Source organism: Fundulus heteroclitus, unplaced genomic scaffold, assembly GCF_011125445.2.
Source record: "Fundulus heteroclitus isolate FHET01 unplaced genomic scaffold, MU-UCD_Fhet_4.1 scaffold_114, whole genome shotgun sequence".
Lineage (NCBI taxonomy): Eukaryota > Metazoa > Chordata > Actinopteri > Cyprinodontiformes > Fundulidae > Fundulus > Fundulus heteroclitus.
Window position 1 is genome coordinate 622,980 of NW_023396527.1, and position 18,085 is coordinate 641,064.

The window sequence follows — 18,085 nt, forward strand, 5'->3', positions numbered from 1 at the left end:
TTCTCTGCCTATTCCCTGCGTTCTCTGCCATATTCCCTGCGTTCTCTGCCTATTCCCTGCGTTCTCTGCCATATTCCCTGCGTTCTCTGCCATGTTCCCTGCGTTCTCTGCCATGTTCCCTGCGTTCTCTGCCTATTCTCTGCGTTCTCTGCCATGTTCCCTGCGTTCTCTGCCATATTCCCTGCGTTCTCTGCCATGATTATTCATTCATCACGTGCATCAGCCAGAAATTGACCTTTCACCTGACCTTTCACCTCTCCATCCACCTCACCTCATCTTTCCATTCATCTTGTTTAAATTTTGGAAAGCCTTTGCAGCAATGGCCCTCTTTGCTAAGCTTTCTCATCTTTTCTCCTTCATTGCTCATCCTTCTCTCTGCCTTCTGAACTTGCTGACACTCTGGCCTGGACCTCAGCATTTTTGGGGGGGGAACACCCCTATTCTCATACATCTGTTTATCTACGTTAAAGTATAAATCATGTTTCCTGATTTATGTTTCCTGCCGAGGTCCAAGTATTTCCATTTAGACGTTCCCCTTTGCAAGCCTTTCAGTTCCAAGTATCATCCTGAGACTGACCATCTCTATTCATTCACCTCAACATACACCTCCCCTCATCTCCCCATTCATCTCACTCAACTTTGGTAGGCCTTCAAGGCAACCGGCCTGTTTGATGCACCGGCCTGGACCTCGGTAATTTTTTGGGGGAAATGTCCCTGTTCTCATACGCCTGCTTATGCATATTGAAGTATAATTCAGCGTGAATTTTTCCTGCCGAGGTCTGAGCGCCAAACTCTTAAAATATTGTATCAATAAAATTCTTCTAATTGCCTTTTCTTTCTGTGTGAGTTTTTCAGATTGAAATGGGTAACAGCCCAATGAGTGAAGAGCTGTTTAAAGTTTAAAATGTGTCTCTGGATGATTGAATCTTTCTAAAAGATCAAAATCTCTAAATACCAAAAGCTGCAGCAGAGCTGACCTGAATGAGCTGAAGATTTAGAAATCTGATGGTTGAAATAGTCCAAAGTATGAAGGAAGTAGTTAAAGGTCCAAAAACGTCCAGAACCGACTGAATAATGAAGAATAAACCGGACGACAATAATGCTGAATCAGCATCAATGAAGACATCTGGACTCACCGAGCCTTTCTGCAGTTCCTCACAGCTGGAATCAGTCTCAGTCGTCCTGCTACTGATGTGTTGTACTTCTCCAGGTCCAACTCATCCAGAACCTCCTCTGACATCTGCAGCATGTAGGCCAGAGCTGAGCACTGGATCTCTGAGAGCTTCTCTGATCTGTTCTCTGATTTCAGGAACTGTTGGATCTCCTGATAAACTGAGAAGTCCTTCATGGTACTTGTTCTTCTTCCTCCTGGTCTGGACCAGCAGGAAGTGAGAGTACATGTCAGTCATGGTCTTGGGCAGCTCTCCTCTCTGCTCTGTGGTCAACATGTTCTCCAGAACCGTAGCAGTGATCCAGCAGAAGACTGGGATTCCACACATGATGTGGAGGCTCCTGGAGGTCTTGATGTGGGAGATGATTCTGCTGGACAGCTCTTCATCACTGAACCTCCTCCTGAAGTACTCCTCCTTCTGGGCGTCGCTGAAGCCTCGTACCTCTGTTACCCTGGCAACACATGAAGGAGGGATCTGATTGGCCGCTGCAGGTCTGGAGGTGATCCAGACCAGAGCCGAGGGAAGCAGGTTCCCCTTGATGAGGTTTGTCAGCAGAACGTCGACTGATGACTTCTGTGTGACGTCAGAAACCAGCCGACTGTGGCTGAAGTCCAGAGAAAGTCTGCTTTCATCCAGGCCGTCAAAGATGAAGAGAAGTTTGTGGGCAGCCAGCTGCTCTGCTGGGAGCTTCTGGAGGGTTGGATGGAAAACATGGAGCAGCGTGAGAAGACTGTGCTGCTCACCTCTGATCAGGTTCAGCTCCCTGAACGACAGCAGAACCACCACACGGACATCTTGGTTCTCCAAGCCCTCGGCCCAGTCCAGAGTGAACTTCTGCACTGAGAAGGTTTTTCCAACACCAGCCACGCCGTTGGTCAGAACCACTCTGATGGCTCCATGTTGGTCAGGTGAGGCTTTAAAGATGTCGTGGCACCTGATTGGAGAGTCATGGAGGTTCTGGATCCTGGAAGCTCTCTCCAGCTGCTTCACCTCATGTTGGCTATTAACCTCTTCACTCTGTCCCTCTGTGATGTAGAGATCAGTGTAGATCCTGTTGAGGAGGGTTCTACTTCCTGGTTCATCACTTCCTTCAGTCACACGTTCACATCTCCTCCTCAGACTGATCTTATGTTCCTCTAGAACCTCCTGCAGACCAACATCTGCTGGAACAGAGAAGAAGAGACAACTGAAGGAAAAAGCTGATTTAGTGATGAAGTTGGAGCAGAAACATCTGGAACATCAGGAGGTGTCATCATTATAAGGTCTCTTAGTTCACATGATGTGATGCTAACCAATGGGATCCATCCTTAGAAGCAGAACCTTGTTAGATGGTCAGACAGCAGAGTTGTGCCTCTGCTTTGTGGCCAGTATCTGTTCACTGTCAGGATCTGATTCACAAAGCAGATCAGATGAAGAAATGCTGACAGAAACATGCAGCAGCTTTCAGCAACATCAACTCTTTAGCATCAGGTCACCATTGTCCTCATTTCTCTGCTTCTATCTGACCTTCTCCCACAAACACAGCAGCTACAGAAGAGGCAGAGAGACAGAAAATGCTTCCTGGCAGCATTTTCAGCCTTAATGAAGGAAATCTGGAGGAAATGCTCTAATCTGCCAGAGAAACAGCTCCTTGGATCAGCTAGTGTTCACATTTCAGATGCTTTTCTCCCTCACAGACTGGATTGGATGTTTTTAGAGAATAATTACAGATTAGAAATGACATGGGACTGATTTGGTCCTTTAGAAGTAAACAGCAGATAGAAATATTCCATGTTTCTACAAATCTATCTGCTGTAATCTGGGATCTATTGTCAGAGGAAATAAAGCTTTCTGTCTCTCAGACTTTCCTTCCCTCTTTCTGTAAAGCAGCAGTGCAGCAGCTTGTTTTCTCCACCTTTTTGTTTCCATCAAAATGAGCAGCAGCTTTAAGGAGATCTTCAGTTTTAATGCATTTAGCACAAAGGGCTGAAAACAGAAGCACTTCAAAGCAAACCCAATAGGTTGTTGGGTTGAACAAAGACGTTACATTTACAGCAGCTGGAAATCCAGAGATTCAGGGCAAATAATCGATCCCAGAAAGACTTTAAACACTTAGATTCCCAAATGCCAACTAAAGACGAGGAATTAGTCCAACAGAGACGATAGAAGGAAGTTCTGATTGGAGATGTTCAGTCTCACCTGGAGCACAGCTGCTCTGATTGGCTGCCAGCAGTCCAGGTCCTGGTCTGAAGAAGTAAAACAAAAGTAATCACACCCCTTCTCCTTCCTTTAGATCTTAACAGAAATGCTCTTCCTAATTCATGCTTTACTTACCAGTTTATAAAACTCTAAGGTCCATTTTTAAACAAATGAATGAATATGCTTCTAAACATATATTTACACATTTCCATGCCAACAATTCTCCCTACAGCCAATGTGACTAAGACCATTGTACATGTGTGTATAACCAGGCCCAATGTTTCTGCAGTGAATACTACTGCTTTATTGACTAACATCTGATGATTATGGAGCTTTAAGTTAAGTTAAAGTTCTAAACTAATTTACTTTCACTTTATAAACTGAAGACTGAGTCAATATTATGTTTTATATCTCTGTGGAATCACAAGGATCAGTTAGAAACTGGGTTCTTACTCTGAGTCTGAGGGTCCAGGTTCAGAACTGAAGTCTGGATTCTTCTCTTTGGACCAGTCACTCCTGATAGACGGACAGCTGGATCCTGGAGGTTCTGCTCTCTGTCTGTGGTTCTGACCTCTGAAACACCAACATGTTGTTATTCAGATCACATCAATCAGTGAGAAACTCTGATAAAAACCAGAGAAGAAGCTCTGAACACAAACTGCTGCAGAGAAGCAGAAGCTTTAACGATCCAGAAACATTCAGACGGTTCTGGTGGACCAAACTGAACATTATCTTAATAACCGGGTTCTACTGGTCTGGATCACATGGGTCCTACCAACACCTGCAGGACAACAGGCTCATGTCACAGTTTAATGGAGCTGATGAGATCAGATTTAGATGATTTATTCTACAAAGTACTTCCATAGTAGACACTACTAGTACTACAAAGCCCAGAAAGTTCTGGACACGGTCCGATTGATCACATCTAGTCTGAGAAGGTGGAGAGCAGAGGATCTGGTCCCTGATAGCAGAACTAAAGCTGTTGATCTGGTCTGAGGAGCTGATGTGGCCGTCATTAAAGAACAGAACCCATGAACGGACCATGAAGAAGAACCTTAGAACCAGAACAAAGCTGAAACCAGAGAGACACTGAAGATCAACCAGTTAATGTTCTAGATATTATATCTCTGTGGAATCACATGGATCAGTTAGAAACTGGGTTCTTACTCTGAGTCTGAGGGTCCAGGTTCTTCACTGAATTCTGGAGGTCTACCTTTGGACCGGTCACTCCTCATAGAGGGACAGCTGGATCCTGGAGGTTCTGCTCTCTTCGCCTTTAGATGACTATTCCCCATCTCCTGGACTTCAGTCAGCCTGAGAGAGGAACCAGAACCAGTCAGTTCCCAGTGGTTCAGGTCCAGTCAGTGTTCTGTAGAGCAGAAAGCTGGTTCCCATCATGTGTGTAGAGGACCAGAGGAACCTGAGTTCAGCAGGTACCATCTGGGTCTGGATTGTCCTCTCCTTCACTACTTCATGCACCTCCTGATGTCTGCTGGCTGATCTCCTCAGAACCATCTGGAGAAGTTCTGCTTTCTTCAGAGAATGAAGCTAAAACTGAGGCTGAAACCTTTTCAGGTCTGAACTGGAATCCTGTTCCAGGTCTGTAGAAACATCCAGAGTGAATGAAGGAGGGAACATTTCCTCTGAAGTTCTGATGTGTTGGTTCTGAACACAGCGGCCCACAAAGATGAACAAAGATGCTGCAGCTTCACTGCTAAAAGGAACTAAAAGCAAGTAAAACTGGATTGAAATGAGTGTTTTTGTCCTTGATCTGAGCAGCTAAATAGGATTATCTGCCAACTGAATACGATTTAGCTCTTAATATAGGATCAACTCATCTCCATCATCTTATTTCAAGGTTGGTATATCTAATTATCTTATTTTAGGGATCAAAATACTCATTCCATTGGCAGATAATCTGATTTAGCTGCTCAAATCAAGGACAAATACACTCATTTCCAGAAAGTTTTACTTCCTTTTAGTTCTCTTCTGCAGCTTGTAACTCTTCTCTTGGACCATCCTGCAGGTCATTCTCCAGAAGAACAGCAGAGATGGATTTATCTGATTGAAGATTTTACCATGATGAGCTCAATCAGAACCAAGATGTTCCTCTGAAAAATATTTGATTTAGGAGGAACATCTTGGTGTTTCAGCTCCTTTATGACCAAAGTTATATTCAGGTGACCTGAAGCTTTTCTCTATTTATTTCTTTGGCTGTAGAATCCAAACTGTGCAGGGAGTGTCCTTCTGCCGTTTTCTCCAAGACTTCTTCAACTTTCACTATCTGACAGTTATTCAGTATTAATTGTTTTTCTGACTGAGCAATAACTGTTTAAAGGACAAAGCAACAAACTTCAGGCAAGTCCTGTCTGCTGAATAAACGGCAATGAGAGGGTTAAAAGTGACGCTGTTACAAACTAGTCTGCATGAACTGCTGAACAACATTTCTGGCTCCTTTTCATTCCATACAAACTTTGATATTTGTCAATTAGGGCAGCCATTTAAAAGTATTAATAAACTATATGAAGCCTAGGCGGAAATTCAACTGAAGAAACTGAATTACTTACATTCATCCAATCAGAGGCTCATCTCCTCCGACGTAAGCCAATCAGCTTTGAACCAGACCTCCACGAAGCCCAATCAGCATCCAGAGTTCATCTTAAAGGTCTTCAAATCACGTCTCAGCCTGCTACCCAGCCAAAGCTCAAGCAGTGGTTGGCCAATGTCTGATTAGGACTCAGATGACCTGATTCAACCCACTTCCATCCCTTCTCCACCATGGTAGCCAAGCTCCATCTGGCTTTCCCATGGTGCTCCTTCAACCTCGTCCCTATCAGAGTGGAATTCCTCCTGGACTCTGACTGCATTCCCTGTCACATCTCAATGGGTCCGGCAGAAGACCGCCATGTTGAGCCTGGTTCTGCCACAGGTTTCTTCCCAAAGGGGAGTTTTTCCTCTCCACTGTCGCTTTATGCTTGCTCATCATGGACAGGTTCATGCAAACCTGTGTTTATCCAAGCTGGACATCTATCTTTGTGGGTCCCTGAGTGAAGCACTAGTATCAGCTCTCCCAGTCTACTGGATCTCACCAATACAGCTCAAGCAGATGGTCTCACCAACCAGCGTCTATGGACTGAACCAACTTGGTCTATCTCCACTCCACCACCAGTTTCAGGCCTGGGGGGAAACATCCCTGTTCTCATACACCTGCTTATGCATATTAAAGGAAAATTCAGCGCTAATGTTTCCTGCTGAGGTCTGAGCGCCAAAGTCTTAAAATAATTGTAGCAATAAAATTCTTCTAATTGTCTTTTTCTCTCCATGTGAGTTTTTCAGATAGAATTTATGTGAACAAAGACAACAGGCGATAATAAAGCAGATGCTAGACAACTGAACACATCTGGATCAAACATGGTGCAGCCGTAGAGAAAACCAGGAAACCAGGAAATACAAGGAAACGCCTCTGAAGGAGCAACTGGATCCACAACCAGGAGAAAAAGGAGAGAAAAACTCCAAATGGCCGTATTGTAAAGGACTCTGATTGGTGGCCTGCTGTGATGTCATCAGAGGCTGGTTGGAAAAGAACTAAATAGCAACCATGACATGTTGTTCTGCAGGAGACAAACTGTCTCTAGAGAGATTTTACAGAAAGGTGCGGCTGCTGCTGCAAAGAATCAGAGATCAACTGAGAACAAAGTTTGATTTTCAGCTTTTATTCAGCAGCTAAATCACAATCTGCAGACTTCAGAGTTTTCAAAGCACTTTTCCTGATTCAGCTCAATTCTTCATCTAGAACAGGATGTGAGTCTCTGACGTCAGCATTAGCTAAGATCATGAGGAAGAAGCAGCAGAGAACCGGTACCGGTTCTACTGAACAACTGGAGCTGCTACATGTGGAGAATGCAAAGTTCCATTTAGTAAAACATCTTTTGGTAAAAATGTTTTTGTCTGTCAAAGGAACCAACCTGTGGGATGGTCTTCCCACAAATCTGAGTCTGACTAGACGTTCCACTCAGAAAGCAAACGATGCTAAAGGCGCTTTTACATCATTATTCAGTTTTTGTCTGAAGAAAAGAGACAAAGGAAGGAAACTGAGCGTTTGTTGGTGCTGATAAGCAGGAAATCAGAGCCTGACCAGCACCACGGTTACATGAAGCAGCAGCTTGGTTCTGAAGGAGAACCAGACTGAGTTCTGTTCCTGGTTCTGTTCACAGTCCACAGAGAGAAAAGCAGAACAAGTTCACACTCACCCTGATCCAGAGTCTTCTCTCTGTTCTGTTCTGCTGCTAAATGGAGTCAGAACCTGTTTCTCCTGATCTGATACCTGACTGTAACTGACTCACCTGAGGCTCCGCCCCCTGTCCAGGTGAGTTTACCTGACTTTAAACACCTTTCCTTTCAGTTCTTCTCTCTGTTCTGTTCTGCTGCTAAATGGAGTCAGAACCTGTTTCTCCTGATCTGATACCTGACTGTAACCGACTCACCTGAGGCTCCGACCCCTGTCCAGGTGAGTTTACCTGACTTTAAACACCTTTCCTCTCAGTCCTTCTTCTCTTTTTATCAGCAGTGAACTGAGCTGTAAAACTCTGAGGTCAGGTTGTAACTTGTCTGTTTTTCAGGTTTCTTCTCTGTCTTCAGCTTCTGTCACTTTTTAACAACATTCAAGGATTCAAAGAAGTTAAAATGAACATTTATTCACTATTTACTGCTGCTATGAAGCAGCATTAAGTCACAGTAACGCTCTTTTGTTCTACCTACACTGCAAATAAAAACGCTTTGTTTTAGGAGGGAATTAAATAAAATTAATTATTTTAGGTCATTAAACAATGTTATATATTATAAACGAAAATAACACTTGTTGGTATTGTAGCAACAAGATTATACCTCTATTTGTTTTTAAAACTGCGCTATTTTAGGTGGGAAATAAATAATATTAATTATTTTAGGATATTAAATTATTTTTTTAATAAATGTATTAGAAACAAAAATAACCCTTGTTGGTATAATGTTGTTACTTGTTGGTATAATGTTGTTGCTACAATACCAAGTGTAAATTGTATTAATTTCTTGGCGGGAGGTAGACAAAAATCAAATGAGCCCACATTTATAATAATTCATAAAATGATGATGATAATTGTAATAGAAATAGCATTTAACTGACAGTATTCAGCGTGGATTATTACAGAAGCAGCTCAGCGTGATCAGGTTTGATCAAGATAAAAACTTAGTCACTTTCATGTAAAACAAGCTGTAATATTATTACTGGATGAAAATAGCTTGATGGTGGCTAACTGGCTAGCTAGTGACACAACGGCTAAAAGTGTGACGTCACACAAAGAGTTTGTATCAGTCTTATGGCAAGCCGTTTTAACATAAATTCGGTTTGGTCTGACTATCTGTAATTACATTCCAGATATCTTAAATTGCATTTTGACTAGACAAAACTACATTTTGACTATCCGGAATGGTAATTTAAGATATCTTTATTTACATTCTGACTAGGAAGAATAATAATTCAAGATATCTTCAATTACATTTTGACTAGTCAGAATTCCTTTCAAGATATCTCAAATTACGTCACCGGATTCGTCATTGAAAGCGTCACACATCCGTAATTGTAATTTAAGATATCTCGAACGTAATTATGACTAGTCAGAATTACGTTCGAGATATCTGAAATAAGACATTGCGTGTAAGCCCCTTATTGGCTGTAAACTGTCCAAACAATTGCTTAAAGATTCAATGGCGCTGGCAGTTTTGGACAAAATTGTGAGAAAATGCCACAATATTGAAAGAGCTTTTCATTATGGGATGTGCGGAGAGCGCGAAAAACGTGTTATTGAAGAATGCCTAAGAAATTTGCAAAGAATTTCTGATTTACTTTCGGCGGACACTCACAACGCACTGAAAAACGGTTTAGAGGAGCTGAAAGTGCTACTATCGACCCATGTCCAAGCTGGAAATAATGAATATTCCGCAGCCCGGGCCAGTTCAGGTAATAACCAGATGTAGTTTTTATACTGTGGTAAAGCTATCTGCTTCTTCGGAAATTATAGTAAAGCCAGCTAGCTCTTGATTTTGACATGCTAGACGGCAAAAGGCATTACAGCACCCTCCTTTAGCTCCTCTGAAAATAAAAGCGCACCTCCGGTTCATGTCTGATTCACACTTTAAGTTGCTTACCAGCGTCTATAAAAGTTTAAAGCTTTGTGTTTATGCATTTGCAACAGAAAAATATGTATATCAAAATAAATGTATACATTGTGTGAAATGCATAGTTTCACCCTTAGGAGACACAGGGACACCTCTAGACAGATATAGACAGACAGAGAAAAACAGATGCATAAAGTAAACATTACGCTGAGGCATTTGAATATGATTCTATTTTAGGTGGTCGAGGTAGACCAGCTATTCATATTACAAGAGATCAGATCGACTTTCTTTTGGCCCAAGGACACACAGTCAAGAGGATGGCAAACATCTTTGGATGCTCAACATCATTTCTTTATAAGAAGTCCAAGGCACTTGGTGTACCAATCAGGGGAAGGTTGGCTGCAGTGACTGATGAAGACCTTGAAACTAACATCAGACAACTTCAATCCCTGTATCCAAATTCTGGGACTGAGGTATGTAATCTAAATACAGTTTCTGAACAAGTAATATGTTCAACAGTGGTGGTGCAGGATATTAATTATTTTATTGTTAAATGTTAAGTGTTACAAATCATGATAAAAAAAATATTTATTTTATGACCAGATGTGAAATCTGAAACCTATAATTTGTAAAAGATTACTTTCATAATGTTAAATTTTGTGGTGGTTCGAAATAGTAAGACCACATGTCCTTCCTTGAACCAGATGATGCGAGGCTTGTTGCATGCACAAGGACTAGTGGTTCCACGGCGTAAGGTCCGTGACATGATGGCTCGAATCAACCCAATGGCAACTGCAAGGAGGTGGAGCAGTGCAGTGTCTCGACGTGTCTATCATGTGCCATACCCCAACAGTTTATGGCATATTGATGGCAACATGCGTCTCATAAGGTATCTGAAAATATCAAGGATGTTTTTCAGAGTAGATGTCCTAGAATTAAATTCACTATACACATTTCATTTGCATACATTACTGATACATTTTTTGTATTTCCATTTAGGTGGGGCTTTGTGGTCCATGGTGGCATCGATGGATGTTCTCGCTTAATTACTTACTTGAACTGTAGCACAGACAATCGCGCCTCAACAGTGCTATTTCATTTTCTCAAGGCAACAGGCCTCTATGGCTTACCTTCAAGAGTGAGGTCAGATCATGGTGGCGAGAATGTGCAAGTGGCACTGGTGATGAACCTCCTTCAGGGCATTGAACGTCGGAGTCATCTAACTGGGGAATCCATCCATAATCAGAGAATTGAGCGTCTTTGGAGGGATGTGTTTTTACATGTTCTGGAACCATTTTATAGCACGTTTTATAATCTTGAAGATTCAGCTCTCTTGGATCCTAGCAACGACGTGCACAAACTTTCTCTTCACACAGTTTTTCTTCCTGAGATTCAAAGCCGACTAGAGCAATTCAGAGAGGCATGGAACCACCATTCCTTGCGTACCGAAAACAATAAAACACCAACACAAATCTGGACTGAACGGATGTTGGCAAACATGGGAGCCAACAGCACAGCAACTAACAACGTGTTTGGTGAAAATTCCAACACACCAGAAACTCTTGAAGAACTTCTGCAACAGCATGGCCTTAGGCCACTACCAACTACTGATGCTGAAGAGGTTCCTAGTGTAATTGTAGAACCACCCCAAACCAGGCTCAGTCAGCAGCAACTTCAATCAGTTAATCTTGCAGTCAATCATATTTCAGATCTGAAGGAGAAATACCAGGCCTGTTGTGCAGAAATTGCAAATGCTTTATTGATTTAAGTACATGTCACTATGTTTGAGGAGTGACAAACATCAAGAACATTTGATCAAATGCATTGTTCTAAAGATACAATTATTACAAATAAAACACGGAATTGACTTGAGTACGTATCCTTACAAATTTAATTATAAAATGTTAAGGTGTTTAAAGACATGACAAATTAAATATACATTCTGGAGAGGGAAAGAACAATAAAAAAATTCTACTTTGGAAAATGTTCATGTAGAAATAAATAGTATCTCCCAACCCCCATTTCAAATGCATCTTTTTGACCCTTGGAGCTTCTTTAGAATTTGATTTTGTTTTTAAAAACGTGTTAAATAAGACATCTATTCTTTGCAACAACAACAAAAAAAATATATTGTATTTACAGTTCAATATTTTCCAAGTTTGGCCATTACATTAACCATATTATAATTTGCTTTAAAACACTTAACTTTTCAAAACATTCCAACTCTTTTTTTAAAGAACTGCTGATTATGCAACACCAAAGGTAGGTGCCTGCAGCACCCCATCTGTCATGTACTTTGTGAAAGACTCATAGTCTGGGTGTACAGGAAGGCGGAGTACTATAAGGCAAGTATTTGCTTCTGGGAAGACTTTGTTAGCCTCATGGAGGAATTCAATTTGTGGACGATGGGGAAAGCCCAGTGGAGGTACCTTGGATGCTCCAGAAGCGAACTCCAGTATCATTTCAAGGGTAATGGGACTGCATTCTCCTTCTGAAAGACAAAATGTTGAAGGACACACAGTCAAGTTATAAGGACACTGTGTGTCAATAAGAAATGCATTGTCATTGGTGATGACAATGCATTTCTTGTTAGTAAATATAAATCAATAACTTAAACATTTTAAAGACGAACCATGACAAAGCATGATCATTGTAAATAGTATGTAAAAGTATGCATTTATGCAAAAAAATACCCAATATATTTTCACTGCTAAAAGTCAGACAATTTAAAGTGGCTAATGTTATCCTGAGCTACCTCTATAGTTATGCTGCTATAGGCTTAGGCTGCTGGAGGACATCAGGGCCTATTTCTCGCTCTCTACTGTGTTCTAAAGTTCTCCAGTTTTGCATTGAAATGACTGTTGTCATTTCAGCTTTTAACTTTTTGCTCTCTCTCTTTTCTCTTCATAGTAGGTACACCTGGTCTGGCGTTCTGTTAACTGTGACATCATCCAGAGAAGACGGCTCACCCGCTACTACCATCTAATGTAGAACAGATTACTAGATCAATGTGAGCTTCTGTGCTTTTTTGTCTCTCTTGTTGTGTCTCTGTTCTGTCTTCTGTAACCCCAGTCGGTCGAGGCAGATGACCGTTCATACTGAGCCCGGTTCTGCTGGAGGTTTTTCCTTCCTGTTAATGGGGAGGTTTTCTTTCCGCTGTCGCTCCAAGCTTGCTTTGTATGAGGGATTGCAGCAAAGCCATGAACAATGCAGACGACTCTCCCTGTGGCTCCAGTGTGCGATTTGCAAAAAAAAAAACAGGGGGGGGGGGGGATCATTTCAAATGTTTTATAAATGAACATAACGACAAGGTTATGTGGCCTGCATGCTGTCTGGCTGGAGACAGCATGTAACCTGTCCTGGGCGGGAGGGTGGAGAAATTGGCTGCTGCTGCTTCTTGTCTTGTGACGCTGCCTGCAAATATTCATCATCCACCAAAGTTAATCCTGTAACATTACCATGGCTGTTTGTCCAGTCATCTACTCTTGACCCTTTCTGTTGATTTTTCAGACCGAAATATGAAAAAATACTTTGTTGACGTTCATGCTGCCACACGTTCTCATTCATTACTTGATTAGCTAGCAGCTGCTCTTTCAGGTAAATAGCTAGATCCAGTAGGTTAGACTATTGTTTTTAAACTTGCGCCATCTACTGTCTGGACTCGGAAGTGGGTATTAGTTTACTTTAATCCCTTTGAGCAGAAATAATACTCTTTAAAAACAGACAACAAAAATTCAAAAAATTCAATTAACGAACGTAAAGGACACAAGACATGTATTTATATTAGGGCTGTCAAACGATTAAAAAATTTAATTTGAATCGATTAATCACGTAATGTCGATAGTTAACTCGAGATTAATTGCAAATTAATTGCATGTTTTATCCTTTTATTTCTGAAAGTGTAATAGCCTGTTTGGGCATTTTAATGTGCAATTTTGCAATAAATGACACTAATAAAATATATGCTTGTACAAAAAATATTTTTATTTTGTTATTTTTCAAGCACTTTTGAGAATTGGAATGAAAACATCCTGGTGCCAAATGTTAAACTCTGGACTATAATGGCTAAATGACTAATTATGACGCCCTGATGTTTACACAATGTGTAAATAAATTTGTAAATAAATACCATGCCGATATATTTTTTTGCCTTATAAACAAAGATAGACATGGTATTAGGCATTAATAAAAATTTTACATTTCAATAAAGTCATACGTTTTATTGTTCGTTTTTTCACACTCTGTCTCACACATCTAATTCTTAGCTTTCACACCAACAATAATATTTTTGCTTGCTGTTTATATCCATATTCATACAGTTTAAGCCTGGAAAAAGGTTTTAAATTTCCAGGTCATTCCAGTCTTAAACTTTGCTTACAACTGGGCAGGAGCTTAATACCCTGAAAGAGACTGTTTAGCAACTGTTTAGTAACTCCAGGTACTTCGTTTGGCAACGTGATTCAGCCTTAGTTTGTCAAATACAGAGACAACAAATTAATAAGCATTAAAGTACGGTTTATGGGTTGGGTTTCTGCAATGTTATCAACGTGTAAAAGCTCATCTTCAGAACCAATGTCTGATAAAATGGTGATCTGCACCATGTAATCTACTTTCAGCAGTTATCACCGGTTATTGCACCATAAACTGCAGAAAATACGTGCAGAGTTGCTCTGTCTGCCTTTACTACCGTCGGCTCCTATGGCGGAGGGATATTTCAGCTGGATACAAAGTGTGGGTAGTGCAGGCAGGTCTCTTAATGACCGCTGTTTCGTCACTTATTTTAGAGCCCAAATAAGCGATTTCACTTTCAGAAACGTGACCAAAAAAAATGCAACCCGTGACTTATGAAATTTGCAAGCGCCTTTAGGAAAAAAACAAGCCCAAAGTCGCATGAAATGAACAGTCTGCGCAACAGTGAGCGCGAGTCTGTTTTGCTACAGCGGAGAGTGCGGCGGGGAAAAAAACATTAGGGAACGGTGTGCGTGTTTTGACGCGCGATTAACGATGACAAAACTTTTTTTTGCCATTGTGGTCTTACGCGATAAAACTGACAGCCCTAATTTATATACATTTTTAAATTCAGACCAGAGGGGGGGGGGGGATGTATATCCCCCAGGGATAAAACATGAATGTGCTTACAGTATCACAATAAATGTACCTTCAATATCCACCAACCAGTCTCTCCAGTAGCATATGGTTTGATTTTCTATCCTCCTTTTATTGCTGCCTTGCACAGAAAAACACACTTGGAAAAGTGTGTACAGGTCCCGTGCCAAGAGTGGTTTCTCCTCACAGACAAATAATTCATGAAAGACAGCAGGGTTTTTCTGAATTTCGTCTAGCACATTAAGAGTCTCCAAACCTTCCACAAACCTTTAAGAAATGAGAATACGGTCTTACTTTTAGAATATGCCAAGATTTCTAATAGAAAAAAATAGGATCTTGCTTACTGTTGCAATGCAGTGCACACTCTGCCATTTACAAAGAAGTCTGCAGCAGATTGCACAAGGGAGTCCCTCTCTTCCAGCGTAGTTACACGCCTTAATGCTCCAACAATGCTCAGGGTATCTGCAGCCAGCATGATGGCCTCGTTTGCTTCCACGACTGTGTTTGCATCCTGAATCTAAAAAGAAAAAAAATTATGTGAAACTGAATTTAATCTTATGATCAATATCCAAAATTCTTAAAATTGATACTTACTTTGATCAACTGCTGTCTGAATGAATGGTTAACAACTTCCTCAACCAGGGTAGGTTTAGACAATGTGCCACAAATGTGGTCATACAGCCTCTGAGAGAAGAAATGTGGTCCAATGCCTCCATGCACCAAACAGACTGATATCATTTTTCCGATACAGTTGTACATTTTTAACTCCAGCGCTAAAGAAAAAAAATGTTATTTGACAATTTTTCATCCTTACCAATTGAGAGGAGGGAGGGGAGGGGGGGGGAGAAAGAATACTGACCACTAGTGTCCAAAGCTAGATGGCGGTCATTGTCATGCCCCTCAAAGATATTCGATTGATGAATGGCCCTCATTAACAGTCTTAGATACTCTCGTGTGGGACCACCTTCATCAACTGCCCCTTCAGCGTTGTCCTCTTCATCCACATAAACAACATCCAGTTTTGCTGCTGGATCAAAACGGCGTCTTCTAAAGGCATGCAGGCTACATTCTAAAATCCTGTCCCTGCACACATTTATTTGGTTGCTTGTAGGACAGAAAGTCATATCAACCTTGCTGTATAGTTTTGTTAATATAGTCTGAAGATCTGTTCTGTAAAAAGAAAATATATTTTATTGTGTATTGTTGGAGTAAACAATTGTTTGCAACTGTCAAAATTAATTACAAAAGACACTGCCAGAATATGCAGTTTTGACTCACTCATCCAAAGGCAACTCTGGTGGATGTTGTGGAGACTCAGGTGACTCTTCTTGGTCTTCCAGTAGAATTATAGGTTGCTCAGTTAATGGAGAAGCTGGTGCCTGGTCCTCAATGATAATCACCTGTGGAGTCAGGGTAGAGTGTGGGGAGAGGGGCAGCCTTGAGGTTGCAACCAAAGAAACTTCAGAAGACAGCAAAATGAGTTGTACTTGAGTGGAAGGCTGGGACACAGGTGCCCAGGAGGAGAACCAAGTTGATGTTTCTGAGGAGTTGGGCATGGTCGACAGCACTTGAGGAGATGTTGGGGCCAGTGGTGACTGGGCTGACAAAGATCTCAGTGCTTGGTCAGAAAGCGATGTCTGATGACTTAGGACAGAAGACAGTGACTGTTCCAGCACTTCTTTCGCCTGAACTGGACACCTTTCCTAAGCAAAATAAAACAAAAACCTAATCATGTCAATGTCAATTTTATTTATGTTTAAAGGTAGGTTGTTCCAAAGATTAGGAGTAGTGACAGCGAATGCTACTCCTATTCGCTGTCACTCAGTCTGGTCCAAGGAATATGTAAGAGCAATTTATTATTTGACCGAGGTGTTCTAGCACTGGAATGGTCGTGAAGAAGGTCTTGAAGATAAGCTGTAGCTAGGCCATGTAAAGTTTTAAAAACCAATGAAAGACTTGAAATCAATCCGATAACAATCTGGTAACCAATGCAGAGAAGATGATACTGGTCAGTGTTTCCCGCAGGAATTTGCTTAGGCGAGGCGGTGAGTTGTCGGCCGGAACAAGTTTTGCGCGGATGACTGGCGGAGGGGGGTGGGTGGGTGGGGAGTCGGCGGCGGGCGTGTGCATCGATGGCTCGAGTTTGGCGAGGCGACCGCCTCGCCAAGATAGTGCTGCGGGAAACACTGCTGGTGTTATATGCTCTTGTTTCTGGGATTCAGTCAAAAGTATAGTTGCGGCATATTGAAACATTTTGGAGAAAAAAAAACAAAACACAGACAACATTGTATGAGATTTGGACTTAATTACTTTACCTCAATATCTGCAGTTGAAATCCAAAGCACGTACAAAGTTGCAGATGTTGTTATGCCATGATCCATAAGTGAGCCTGATGAGGTACTCTCAATTGGTGTGGATGATGTTGCTTGTTGAACACTGAATATTTCACTTGCCATTTCATCTTGTCCGACAAAATCAAACAAGACCTTTAAAAAGAAAGGGTAATGCATTTTCAGTTACTTCAAAACTAAATAATATACATTCTCTGAATGAACACATTACCTGGATTGGGTCAGACACATTGAAAGTTCTCTTTGTGATAAATCCATTCGGATATTTGAACTTCAAAAGCAGCCCACTTGATGGTTCTTCATGTACCGCCAGTCGTTGCTGGCGTTCTTCAATTGCCTAAAACAAGAGCACTAAAGCCTTTTGGGAATCCATAAACAACTATCATCCAAAAAATGTAATAGTTCTTACTTTTATGCGTCTTTCCTCCCAGGCCTTGTAACACTGTCTTCTCCTTTCCTGGTAGAAAAAAAAAATTGTGAGTAGCAACAACAACAACAGCAGCAACAACAAATGATGATAACAAAAAGGTAAGTCACTTTTTCTTGGTCTGCTAGCAAAGACTCTTCATACTCTTTGTCTTGCTGGGACCGCAGAGATTGCCAATCTAGAAGTGTCTATTGTGAATACAGCACAGAGATTGTTAAAGTCAACAACAGAAATAAGATCCAAAGCTAAAAAGCATATATTGTTCTTGAAATTAATGACCTGCTCTTCCCCCAAATGTTGTCTGTTGGTACTCTCAGCCTCTGGAGAGATATTCTGTACTTCTGGTACAATTGAGGGTTCTGGAAACAAAGTCCTGGACATTGCTGAGGTTGAGTAGGTTTCCTAGACATGGCCAAGACATTTCAAATTATGGTGGAAGACTTTACTGTGGATATACCATACTAGGGCAGGGCGATAATTCAATAACAATATATATTGATCGATAGACGTGTGGCGCGATAGGAAAAAAAGGGTTGATAAAAGTTTGATAGAAAAAGTTTTCCTTCCTCCCAGCCTATCATATTAGTTGATACTACAGTCACTACTTCCTCTCGACCAATCGTAATCGCGGACCCAGGCACGCGGTCACAAAGCGCCGCCCTCTCAAACCATAACACAGAGCCCGTGAATGTGTCGCA

At 41.3% G+C, this 18,085-nt stretch overlaps 1 protein-coding gene across 1 annotated transcript; it reads right to left on the reverse strand.

Moving 5' to 3' along the window:
* Positions 1–11,237: 11,237 nt before the first annotated feature.
* On the reverse strand, positions 11,238–15,629 carry LOC118558241 (G2/M phase-specific E3 ubiquitin-protein ligase-like). Its single transcript, XM_036128734.1, has 5 exons — positions 15,469–15,629; positions 15,204–15,382; positions 14,954–15,126; positions 14,662–14,876; positions 11,238–11,994 (listed from the first exon to the last, which is right to left on the reverse strand). Exons 1-5 carry the CDS (start codon positions 15,539–15,541, stop codon positions 11,750–11,752), a joined length of 885 nt encoding a protein of 294 aa, XP_035984627.1. The 5' UTR covers positions 15,542–15,629; the 3' UTR covers positions 11,238–11,749.
* Positions 15,630–18,085: the final 2,456 nt, after the last annotated feature.

Coding starts and splice junctions, on each gene's coding strand:
- LOC118558241 (XM_036128734.1), bottom strand. CDS start 15,541: ATGAGGGCCATTCATCAATCGAATATCTTTGAGGGGCATGACAATGAC. Junction 15,383..15,468: donor TCTAGCTTTGGACACTAGTG/GTCAGTATTCTT, acceptor TTTTTTCTTTAG/CGCTGGAGTTAAAAATGTAC. Junction 11,995..14,661: donor CTGGTTGGTGGATATTGAAG/GTACATTTATTG, acceptor TTTGTCTTTCAG/AAGGAGAATGCAGTCCCATT.